Below are 12,597 nucleotides of genomic sequence, written 5' to 3'. Positions count from 1 at the left end.
GAAAAACCCCCAAATAAAAAAACGGAACCCTAAGTTGTAATAGCAAAGCGAGTAAAAAAAATACTTAGCTGGCTGCCGCCAGTTGCCGCCTTGCACCAACTGACGTAGCCGCCGGTCACCGGACGTCATGGCCACCACCAGTCATCGCTCTACTGTGAAACAACGCTGGTCGGGGTCGAGCTGAAGAGGTCGACCTTTCGTAAAATAAAGGCGATGGTTTTTTATCGTTTGTATAGGGTCTGACTCATACTTGATCCAACCCATACCCAACATTCTCGCTGTATCCGGTTCCGCGTACCAGCGTACTAGAGCGGGTACATGGGGCAATTCCACATACTCGTGTCACATAGGTCATTGACTATTTTTTCTTTCATTCTGGATATTTTAGAGTATTGTGTACATTCTTGAGCATATTAGTGCTGAAATCATGGTTTACCACAACAATTTAACATGGTTCAATTGGTGGTGGGGAATAGTGTCCCAATCTAAGTCACATAGGTATGGGTATGATTTGGGTACAGGTACAGAGATATGGGTACAAACACGAAAACTTTAAAAAGTGTGGGTACGAGGGTACGGCAAAATGTATATATGTATATACGCAAAATAATAAAAAAATCAAAATGAAAGCAACATATAAATAAACAAGTGATTTTAAATAAAAACATTGCATGTTAGTGAACAATAACTCAAGAAATAGAATGAAAACTGAGTTGGAGAAAATTAAATCACGTAAACTTAAACAGTTTGGACCAGTTTTGAATCTAATAAGTACCCAAGTGTGTCCAAGTACCCACTTTGGGTATAGGTACGGCGACATAGGTACATGGACCTTATTGAAGTACCCATGTAGGTCTCAATGAAGAAAAAAATATGGGGACTTGTTAGCTTTTGCATGCCAATTGGAGGATCAAGTTGCTATTTTCACTTTTACTCCTTTTGTTAACTTACAGTCTAGCGGTTTAAGTTCACTGAGACAAGTATCTTTTAAGCACTGATCAATTAATGTGTGAGCAGGAGTTTACCTCCTTTTCCATTAGACAAGTTGTCTCAGGCTTCAACATCTTACAACCTTCTGTATCATTACTGGAACAATCTGGAATGTCTCAGAGAAAGTAACATTCTTTTGAGTTACAAAATCATATTATTTGCATGTTCAAATGCACTGTAATTTATGAAGTTGCATGCTTACTCTTTTGTTCTAGCACCATATTTATTCTTGAACACCTAGTAGAGAGGCAACTATGCATGCTCAAATACTTGTAACTCAAACTCATGGGAAGATTTTTCTCCCCAAGAACAACAAAGTATTCCAGTCGTAAAGTGCACTGCAACAACAATGGCTCTTGGAATATTAGGATATTGCCAGTAGGAGTACAGCTTTTGTTGACATTTAATTGATGCCCGTTTACCAACTTGATTCTGCGAAGACGTGTGGACATAAGTAATTTTAGTTGTACACTTATGAAGGTATGCCAGGAAATATGCACTTTTGCATGATTAAGTTAAACACGACAATGATTCTTAACCAGCATCCACTAAATAGTAAACATAGAGCTCAATGATGCTATATCTATATTGCATGGACACAGATTGTTGGATACTATGAGCCTTAAGAAATTGGACACTTGGACACAACTCTCTCTATCTCTCCATATATATATATATATATATATATATATATATATATATATAACAACTTCTACAACAAAAAATGTTAAAATATTAAATCTAAAATCTGTTATATAACTAATTAATTGTTTAATAGCTTTATTTGTCTACATTTGTAAATCTTTTTTTTTTATGTTAAGGCTAGTTTAGTCTCATTCATAGTTTAATTAAACAAAATAAAATTTTCTGAAAGAAAACTTTGATTTTAAAGGACTACTCTACCCTATCGTCCCTTTTAAAGGACTACGAGGGTTGTTCTGGTCATCCTCTAAAAAGCATGAGAGAGACAAAAGGAGAGAAAGTGTCAAGCATGATTGGAAGTGTAGAGAGAGGAGGCAAAAATATCAAGGAAAAATGAAAGAGAAGAAAAAGGAAAAGAGAGAAAGAAAGGGGAAAATGAGAGACATGCATGCTGGAAAAGAGACTTGAGTGGGGATTTTTTTTTTCCCTTTCCGGGACTTCATATTCAAAAAACGGTGTGTCTCAGATGTGTTGATGCATATTGGTGTCAGACACAGCTGGACACTGGCACCTCATGTTTTTTGAAACGTCCATGCAACATAGCTAGCAATGGATGTCACTACCTGCACTTATCTAGTGATGAAAAAACCCCTGCATATGCACAGCAAGAATCTTGGTACACAAACTCTTTTTTTGTTATTAGTCATCACTTTGTTCACACAAGGAGTGAATGTTGATCACCTTGCCCATGAGAAACAGACTCATTTCATATATAAAAGAAGCTGAATGGTTATGTACTTTGACATTGTGCTTGATGTATTCAAGCGTTCTTCTAGTGATTTTTGAGAATTTATGCTGAACGTTTTGGTTTCTGTTTTATTTGTTATTTAAGATTTATTCCTCTTATTCTGAAAGTCAGATGGGAAATACGTAATTTCCATAGGTGCTTCTACCTTCTTGACCACTGGTTTCTTGGTCCTCTCTTATCATTTGCAGAATAAGCCACTTATCTCAAAAGTAGTGCTCCTATATGTTCCAGGCCTTGATGCATCACTATACATGTCACAGTCATGTTTACTCAATGGCCTGAAAAACTGTTGTGGACATCCAATGCCAGTTTTAGCTTTGAGGTAAGTCACATCAGTTCCTTCATTTTTTTGGGGTGATGCAAAAACCATATTACAGAGAAGTGTTTCCAGGAAAGTCCTTCTGACATTGTTTCAACCATCAATTAGGGCTTAAGGCCTGGGACATTCAGGATCTTTGGCTAGCTATCTACACTGTGTTCAATATTTATGTTTGTAATAAAATTTTCTATTTAATTGGTGCTGTATTACAGTCAAGTATGCTTCTAGCAGAAGTTATAATTAAAGTCCTTTGGATATGGCAGTTGTATACTAGATGGAATGCAGACAATTGATGCGCTTTTGACTTGCAAACAGAAAAGAAAATATCGGGAGATATGTTCAGAGATTCAAACATCTGAAGCATCTATGAAACGAGGTCTTTCTTACTTTTTTGAAGCTCTTGATTGTTCCTTTTTTTTATGTTCAATTTAACTCATTGGATTAACTATAATAGAGCAAATGAATAACTTAAATCCCATTCGTACTCATATGAACTTGTGATTTCAATCCTTTAAATTATTCAGTATAAATTAACAACAAGTTGAACACATTGGATTAACCATAATCGGTCAAATGATTGACTTAAATCCCACTCGCATTCATACGAACTTGTGATTTCATTCTCTTAAATCATTTAATATAGATGTAACAACAAGTTAAACTCATTTTATGCTTATCAGTTTATCATTTTCCGGCATTTTTATTCTTCATTTCTATAGGTCGAGAACATCATTTTTGATGTATGCTGTTCCATGAATTTTTATTTTGGGGTGTCCTTCTCTGGGAGGTGCTTTGTTTTGTTAGGCATGAGATTTGCTTCTGCTTGTGGGTATGCAGAAATTCTAAAAACCCTCCTTTTTGTTTTCTGTTCTGTGTGTGTGTGTGTGTTTTTTTGGGTGCATGCATATGTGGTGTGGAAAGGGGAATGGTAGAGGTTACAGGAATGCATACATATGCTTGGGTTGTCTTTCTTAGGGACTAAGGATATTGGATGTCTATGTGTCTATATTTTTTCTGCATGCCTGATAGATTTTTTAGGCTTATGGGAGGCCATAGCGCTGTTAAAATTCTAAAAACATGCCACCAAGGGTGATCTTATATCCTCATGATTTTTTCCCCAACTACATTGCTGAAGTTACTGTGTGAGAAATTTATGGTTAATCTGTTTACATTTTCTGTTCAGATGATATACCTACTGGGAAAAAGGCGAAAGAACCTCCATTTCCAGCATCTTATTACACTCTTACAGAGAGGGAAATGGAAGAAAATGGATATTGCTGTATGCAACCAGGTAGTTCAGAAACAATTTTTTTCCCCTTGAATTTTAATGTGTATTATTATCTCTTTCCTCATCTTTACATGTAAGAAGCAGCACATAATGCTTTGTCCTTATGTCTGTAGGTTTTGTTTCAACTCTTTCTGCACCTGCAGGTTCCAGTTTCTATGACATGCTGGCTGTTGACTGTGAAATGGTAAAGCTGTAGTTTTCTCTTTCCTTCTTGAGTTTTGGTTCCAGGTTTGCTCGTCTACATGTTATGGGGTAAACATTCTTTGTACAGACATAGCATAATAGGTTTATTTAGACTGTTTACTTGGGATTAGTATAGTGGAGATTCTTGAAGTTGCGCACCTGCATCTTTGGCTTAATTTTCACAGATAAAACTTGATCAAATTAATTTTGAACTGCTGAAAACGTGGGCCTATTCCAACCTGTGTGCGGCATCCATAAAGTTTTGCTTTTGTTTAGTGTTTTCATGTTGTTAGAACCCTTATCTTGGGTTAGTTCTTCCATATTACTGGACACTTCCTAGTTTGTGGTTCCAATGATCTTCATCAATTCGATAATTTTTTAATAGCTTCTTCAGTTATGTCGGGTATACAACTGTGGATGACTCTTGGAAAGTACCTTTTACAGGGTGTTTCAAGGTTTTTTTTACTGTTTTCTGATTACGTTTTTTGTTTGCTTTTGTTGGTGTTGATTTGAAACCAGTGCGTCACAACGAAAGGCCTGGAGCTTACAAGAGTGACAATTGTCGACAAGGAAGGGCAGGTAGCTATTGTTTTTCACTTGCTGAGGTCTGTAATTTTGTGTGCATACACTTCTATAGCTTCCATAAGAAGATGATATGATGCCTATGGTAATAACATATGGTTAGGCAAAAGCTTCCTCTGTTTTATCTTCTCAAGGACATTCTCATGAATCCATTATGCTTTTTAGTCATACATGGAAGTGAAAATTAAAAGTGCAAAATGCCTTAAAAACTGACAGGAATGCAGCCTTAAATTGAAATAGAAATGACCACTAGGAATAGCTGGTATCAGGCAGACTAAGGGATTGGATGGCCCTTATGTGGACAGGGTGATAACTGATAACCCATATGACCCATATCAATTAGGATTTTCATGCTATACATATTCTGGGTCTTAAGAACCCTTTACTCATCAGCTTTGAAGGGATTCTTAACCTCAAATTGGAAAAGAACCACAAGAACTGTGGTCTGGTGGGTGCATGCCTGTATGGTTTCTTCTTTCAGGCACCTAGGGGAAGGAAGGATGCCAAATTGGTAACAGAGCAACTCATGGTGGATAGAGTCATAGGTCGAGAAGCAATGACTGCATTTGGAACTTATTGGTACATGCCAACGATGCAAAACAAGCTCTAGTCGGCAGACTTAAGAGTGTGGAGTAAAATTATAGGGAGTTGGGGAAGAAATAGCGGAGGTAAAGTTGCTTGATTCTGGCTATTGAAGCAGCAGTCTTAGTGATCCTCTAAGCGATGTTGAACCACGACATACTGGATCAATTCGTGTAGTGGCCCAACTGTGTTCAAGTAAATACAAGGCATGAATAGCTGGAGAATGAAGGCTAAGGGGTGTACACTCAACCTGCAAAGGCTTGAGTGGATCACTCCTCCCTTAGGTAAGTGCTCAACCATTCAACCTTTCTCCTCTTCAGGTGATCCCCATTCCCAGGGAGGTCATTAGAACATTCCCAAGAACTCAAGAATTGAATTCTCCAAATTTTCATGAGAAGACCTTTGAGTTGGATCTTTCAGGTGAAATATTTGTTTGAATATTGAGGAACACAAGGTTGATCATGTGCAAGTCCACTTAGAGGCTAAGTCATACAGGTACAGGTATGTGTTTGGGTATGCGAAGTGGGTATTGGTGCAGCGATTTAAGAAAATCTGGGTACAGCGGTACGACAAGAAAAGGTATATGTGCAAAATTCCACAAAGCAGAAAATTAAACAAAATTCACTCATTACTTGGTTCAAATTTACAAAAACACGACAGTTCAAATGTAAATGAAACCAGCAAAAAGGTAACATAAATTTAAAAGAAAAACATGGCAAATATAAATGAAACCAGCAAAGCAGGTGAATATAAATGAAACCAGAAAAAGACGGTAGTTGCAGTTCAAATTAAATGAAACCAGCAACAGCGTAACATAAATGTAAAAGAAAAACACAAGAATAATAGATGAAACCAGCAAAACAGGTGAATATAAATGAAACCAGAAAAACAGGACAGTTCAAACATAATTATATAAACGAAATCAGCAAAAAGGTAACATAAATAAAAGAAATAGATGACATGGTGTGAAAGTAATTTCAAATCAGAGAGCACGACAAACAAATGAACTTGTAGGTGTAATAGAGCATGTTCACTTGTGGAGCAAGCTAAAAATCTGAACAAAGATTTGTCCAACTCTCTAACAATGACAGAAGAAACACAAAAAAAGGGGAACAAACAGTGAAGTGCGGAAACTTGTAATCTAATAATTCTAGCTTTATATTTATACATTCTGGAAACTGCTAAAATGCTGGTCCAATCTAAGCTAAACCTACAAGCTTTATAGCATGTGCACTTTGTTTGCACATCAGCTCATCTTTTTACAGGTGTTGACATACAAAACTTTATTTGCTTTATGTTTTTGCCAGTTCTGTTTGTTCATTGTATGTGAACTTAAATATTTTAAACCCACATTGTTGCAGGTGGTGCTTGATAAGCTGGTTAAGCCTTCTAACAGTATTGTTGACTATAACACAAGGTAATTTGGGAAATAGAAATGTTTTTTCTAGGTGAATGGGTTTTGTTTTCTTCTTGGTTGTATGCTTGTGCAAGCAACACTCATCATTTTTGAGTTAATTATGGATGACATTTCATGGTGCATGTGTTATTTCTGTTTAGGCAGGCTTTACTTCTTTTTTCTCATGTAAGTGCATTGAGCACTTCTTCTTCTTCTTCTTCTTTAAAGCTTTGTGAGGAATCCACCTGGATTGAGTCCTTATTTGGTTCCCACCTCTAATGATGAACCTGAAAAGTGGACTGGCCCCAAAATGCTTCTATAGTTGTTGCAGGTTTAATCATAAGGGCATCCAACTTTGTCGTGGGCCTACCCATGTCATGACTGGGTTGTTGTTTGGAGGCTGTCCTACGGTTGCAGTACATATATTATCATACATTAGCCATAAATAGAACTAATGTCCTTTGTGGTACCAGCTATGCATTTAGCTAGCAATGGAAAAAAAATTCTTATGAATCCAACTCTATATTTTCTTTCCTGCAGAGCACAGTTTATACTCTCTATTATGAGAAGTGTATATAAATTGTTGGCATTCACACACCTTCAGCTTTGTTTCACAATCACATTAATTTTATTTTGCTAACCACTGGTTATTAATTTTATTTTGCTATTCAGATGTTTGAAGTTATTTGAACTTGCTGTAACAGCGATGGAGTTGAGGCTTTAGAACGATTCACAAACACAACTATTTTTCCAGCTTAAATCTTAAGATGTTGCATTCTTCACATGGAAATGAGAATCTAAATTCACTGTTAGGATCGTACTTTTGAGTTAGATAATCTCCATTACTGCAAAGAAAAGACATATTGTAATTGTTATAGATCAAAGTCTTGCGGTACATAAAAATGACAAGTGAATATCTCATGGCATATCATAATGCTTGTAAATAATCAGATGTTGATTAAAATCGTCACCAATAATGATATCATTAGGTAATACAAAATATTTTTTGACCAAGAAACTCCTGAAAAAATGGCTGAGATGATGTTAAGGGTGTAAAACATGGTCTGAAACTGACCAAGTATGTCACCCTGTATCTAGCAGGCCAAAACATTTGGTAGCACAAGTCAGGTATATAAAGTTATCAAGATTTCTCAAAATGTTCAATGTAAGACTGTTGAGTTCTTCTCCACTATACAAGGGATGTCAAAATGCATTTAATGGACGTGTCCTTGCATGTTGAACCCCAAGTATAAATGTTGAACATGGCTCTCCAATTACGTTGATCTGGCTCAGAAGATTGCAGTCAAATTCCAGTCACTTGCACAGCAAGAGTTAGTTCACAACTTCACAACTCAAAAGCTTCAATGTAGGAATATTCTTCAAGAGAAATTTGTGACTGTTGTGTCTTGAGCACAATAGTTTAGAATGCATATAGTTCGTTCTATCCATAAAGATTTTGTGGCTATGTCACATGGGTGCTTCTAAAGAGCTGCTGCACTCGCGTCGATGCAACACGGGTGCTGGTGTCACTCCAACATGGCATGGCTGCTGCGATCAGCTGAACTAGGCCAAAGCTGATTATTTTAGATGCACACCCAATTAAACTAGCCCTAATACAAATGTTTGTAATGATTTAATGTATATATATATATTAACATCCACACCTAAATTTTTTGAAAATTGCCACAACCACGTCCGCACCCACACCAGCACCTGCATTCTACACCCATGTGACATGGTTGTGGGTGCCCTTAAACCTGACCAACACCAGTCCATTATAGGGGCCACCATAAACTCATATATGACATTTATATTACTTTCTTTCATCTAGTAGTGGATTTTTTTAGTATTTTATTTCCTATGCTATTGTTGTATGTGATCCTATTTTACTGCACATATTTTTCTCCATTCTGATTAAAATTTTAATAAATCCGTCTTTATTTTTCTTTTGTATTTCTGGTTTGATTCCTTTTTTATGACGACCCCCCATTTTGGCTGTGCTTATCATCCTGACACGGGCATGGCTTTTAGCATCCTAATATGCAGAAGGTAATTTTTTTAGACATAAACATGCTTATTGTGCAGTATTTGTTAATAGACATTTGGTAACAAATGATAGAAGGTTGCAACATGAGAACTAGAAGCATCGGACTCAAGTATTCTAGAAATGGAAGTTATGGCACTTAATAATCTAAACATATAGATTTGTAGGCATTGGAATGCCCAACTTTGTTGAGTCCCCACAGTTCATCATATGGTGATAGTTTGTCCCATCCAAGTCACTAGCCTGGTTTGTGAACAATATTTCATTCTGAGAACACAGAATTATTTGTTATGGTGTTTAAACTGAACCCCAATTAATATCGGTTGCAGTTTTGGCAAGTTTGTAATAGTCAAAGCTAACTTACAATATCTCCAATTGTTGTTTGGAAGTGTGTGTTTCTTTCATTCTCTGCTTTTTTTTTCTTCCGACCACCACGGATGGTCAAATGTAAAATCCATAAATTTTTTTCATCTGAAAGTTTCTTAGCAGCTGTTATGATTGTTGGGGAAATATGCATGGCATATCCTTTTTTTTTTTCCTTTTGAAGTTCTTTACTTCTTTTGGCATTTACTTTCTTTGTTTTACATTGTGAGCTTGTTGAAGTTGTGCAGATTTAGTGGGATAACTTGTGAAATGCTCAGTGCTGTGACTACAACTCTACAAGATGTTCAGGTTAAATTCAGGTCACCTTAATAGATACTTGCATTTTATTTTGTCAAGCTATGATTGCTTTTGTCAATATATTAGTGTTTATACTGGCTAATGCTTATTGTTGTTTTTTTGTCAATTGTATCAGGAAGAGTTTCTAAAACTTGTTTGCAAGGATACCATACTTGTTGGTCATTCGTTAGAGAATGACCTTTTAGCCTTGAAGATCTCACATAAGATGGTGATAGATACAGCTATCCTCTATAAGCATCCTCGTGGCGCCCATTTCAAATCTGCACTTCGAGTTCTTGCAAGGAAGTTTCTTTCTCGAGAGATTCAAAAATCTGCATCTGGGCATGATAGTGTTGAAGATGCAAGAGCTGCCATGGACTTGGTGTTGCTAAAGATCAAATATGGTAAAGGTTTTTTTTTTTTTTGCTTTTTTTGGTTGATGCTATGGTTGTATTTCTTTGGCCTATTCTAGATTGAATTACTTTAGATGAAATTTTCAAAAATGATGATTGGTCTTGTAGTTGGTACTGATAATGCAATTATAAGCGGTTGAATGTGCATTGACAAATTGAAGGACTTGCCAGTACAAAAAAGCTGTGTGACAAATCATGAGATATTGAGCTTATGGATCACAACCACGATAAGCATTCTTCTTGAAAACAAAATTAATTTTTGTAGTGTTGCATTTTATGGTGATTCATCTGGTTCTAGATGGAAGCCAAGATTTCTAAGAGTTGCTTATTTTAGATTGGAGTTAATTATGCAAGCTATAATCTATCTATATAGAATTCTTTCAGTGGTAAAATTGCAGGGATGAAGATATTTCATGCATCAGCCATCTAAAATCTCACTGTTTTCTTTTCCTTTTTTATATAATTTTGATTTTTTTCTTTTCCAAAAAAAAAAAAAAATCAAGAACGAGGATAGTGCAGAGGTGTATTCGAGATTATGTAAAGTTCCTCCCTTTATTGATCGTCGACAATGACAAGAGCAGAACATTCAGAGGAAAGAACAAAATAATCCTGAGATCATAGTGCACACAAGGGAATAAAACACTATAGTATAGGTGTCAGTGGGAAATTGCTTTTCTACTTGAAGGATGATTCTAACGGGAATCCAAATTGTTTGTGCATTTCAACTTTCAATAAATCCTTTTCTTTTTAACCTGAACAGCATAAAATATATTAATTTATGTTCTTGTTCATTTTTTATAAAAATAGTTGTTGTCCTCTTATTAGAATGTTGTGGCTTCAGCTAAATTCTTACGACTTCCAGGTCTTTGTGAGTCTTATGTTAGTATGTCATACACATCCATAGGAAACGTCAGCATTTGCATTTCTATCTCAATAATCTACGGTTTTATTTGTTGTAGGTCCTGAATTAGGTTCCCACACCCCAGTTTTGAGGAAGAAATTGGTCTCACTTTTAAGTGAAAATGGTCAGACTTCTTCTCTAATTGATGATAGTTCTGTGCTGAAACGTTATGCAATTGGGCCATGCCATGCAATCTCTGTCGTTTCAGATGAAGATGCTCTTGGAAAGGCAAAAAAAGAGGTTTATACTTTATACCATTTCAAAATTTTGAGTATTCACATGCTTTCATGTTTAATTACTATAATCACAAATATGTTTTTTTTTATTGCAGTTAAACAATGAGAGAATTAATTTCATTTGGGCCCAATTCTCAGAGTTAAATAGCTACTTTACCAAGCAAGCAAAGGATGATAAAAAGCTAGGTGCTCAAATTGCGGAAATGATCTCTTTGATGACCTGCAATGACAACTCTGGACACAAGAGCTTGGTTGAAAGTTGTATCACACCTGAACTCAAGGAAATACTAACTCGCTTGGACACTAGAATACAGAGTCTTTATAATGCATTGCCTACAAATTCTCTGTTTATTCTGTCAACTGGTCATGGAAATATCGCCATCGTCCAGAGGTAAGATTCATGTGTAGTGAGGTCTATTCACTGCTCTTTGCTTTCGCTATTCTGTGTTTGTGGATTGTGTTTAATGTTCTTGCAAAAGTGATCTGTTGTGGCTTACGGTAGTGACATCACCTTGTCATAGATTCACTAGACTTTTATTTCTCTGTAGTTCCAGTTCGATTGGCATATGTAAGGTGAGCGATTTCTTAATGACATCCATCTTGTCCATATAACCCAGCTGAAGACTGTCGTGTCTGAGAATTCCTTGTGTTTCTAGAAGGCAAGTGACAAAGGCCGCTGGGTTTTTCTCCAGTTTGGCTACGTAGAAGGACGAGATGAAGAGTTTTAGATAAATGAAAGGTTGAAGGATCGAGTACCCAATGACAGGATGCTTGATTGCTTGTATACAAATGGAGCGTTTGGTTACAAAGGTCATGGAAGGTTCAGAAGTAGTGTCCTTAACAGAATGTTTGGATTGTGTTTTGATGCAGTCTGGACTATTGTGTTTGGTTCCATTGAACGTTGTTTTCATCTCTTGGTTGAAGCTGTGATTGACAAAATCCTGGTGGTGCTCGTTGGATCCTTGGGATTAGTCATAGTTGATGTCTTGGCTCAGTTTAGATTGCAAATGCGCAAGAAAGAGGTTTACATTTCACTGTTCGCAAATGTTTCTGAAGAAGCCTCAAATCATAATTTCCCCTATTCTGTGTCCCCTTAATGAGCACATGCGTTTCCTTTCTGTACAGTATTTGATGTTGACAATCATTCCATTGGATGGATACTAAAGATGACACATGAATTTGTACAGGTTGCGGCAAATGCTTCGCGATGATAGTGATCAGACGGTATGTCGTGACAAACTGACAAAGGTTTTAGCTGAACTCCAGGCCCAAGCAGAGGTGGCTCTATGCTTTGTATCTGTCAGGCACTAATTATTGCAATTCTTTTTATTCTTTATGTAGTTGTGTAATTTTCCAGCTCCTATTTGCTGTATAATGTAGTTATATAAATATATACAGGAGAGAGAGAGAGATTTTGGGTACATGGTTAAAGAGGTCTTGGAGTAAAACATGATTTGTAACACGCCCTGGAAAAGGAACCATAAAGAGATATTAATTAGCTGACTGAATTCATCGACTAATGAAATCCATGCTACACATTAAAATTTTTATAA

At 36.3% G+C, this 12,597-nt stretch overlaps 1 protein-coding gene across 3 annotated transcripts in view; it reads left to right on the top strand.

Annotated features, from left to right (window-relative positions):
• LOC116252904 (small RNA degrading nuclease 5) overlaps positions 1–12,597 on the top strand; it is a 23,340-nt gene extending 10,743 nt beyond the window's left edge. For all 3 annotated transcript variants that reach the window (XM_031627527.2, XM_031627536.2, XM_031627522.2), the window contains 11 exons: positions 2,629–2,762; positions 3,023–3,135; positions 3,943–4,050; positions 4,161–4,231; positions 4,750–4,809; positions 6,756–6,811; positions 9,446–9,506; positions 9,631–9,898; positions 10,867–11,048; positions 11,140–11,435; positions 12,232–12,597. In XM_031627527.2, the coding sequence (XP_031483387.1) occupies positions 2,629–2,762; positions 3,023–3,135; positions 3,943–4,050; positions 4,161–4,231; positions 4,750–4,809; positions 6,756–6,811; positions 9,446–9,506; positions 9,631–9,898; positions 10,867–11,048; positions 11,140–11,435; positions 12,232–12,355 (1,473 nt within the window). In that variant the 3' untranslated portion in view covers positions 12,356–12,597. The remainder of the gene's footprint in view (positions 1–2,628; positions 2,763–3,022; positions 3,136–3,942; positions 4,051–4,160; positions 4,232–4,749; positions 4,810–6,755; positions 6,812–9,445; positions 9,507–9,630; positions 9,899–10,866; positions 11,049–11,139; positions 11,436–12,231) is intronic.

Source organism: Nymphaea colorata, chromosome 1, assembly GCF_008831285.2.
Source record: "Nymphaea colorata isolate Beijing-Zhang1983 chromosome 1, ASM883128v2, whole genome shotgun sequence".
Taxonomy (NCBI): domain Eukaryota; kingdom Viridiplantae; phylum Streptophyta; class Magnoliopsida; order Nymphaeales; family Nymphaeaceae; genus Nymphaea; species Nymphaea colorata.
The sequence above is the reverse complement of the archived record's forward strand: the minus strand, read 5'-3'. Positions and strand labels throughout refer to the sequence as shown.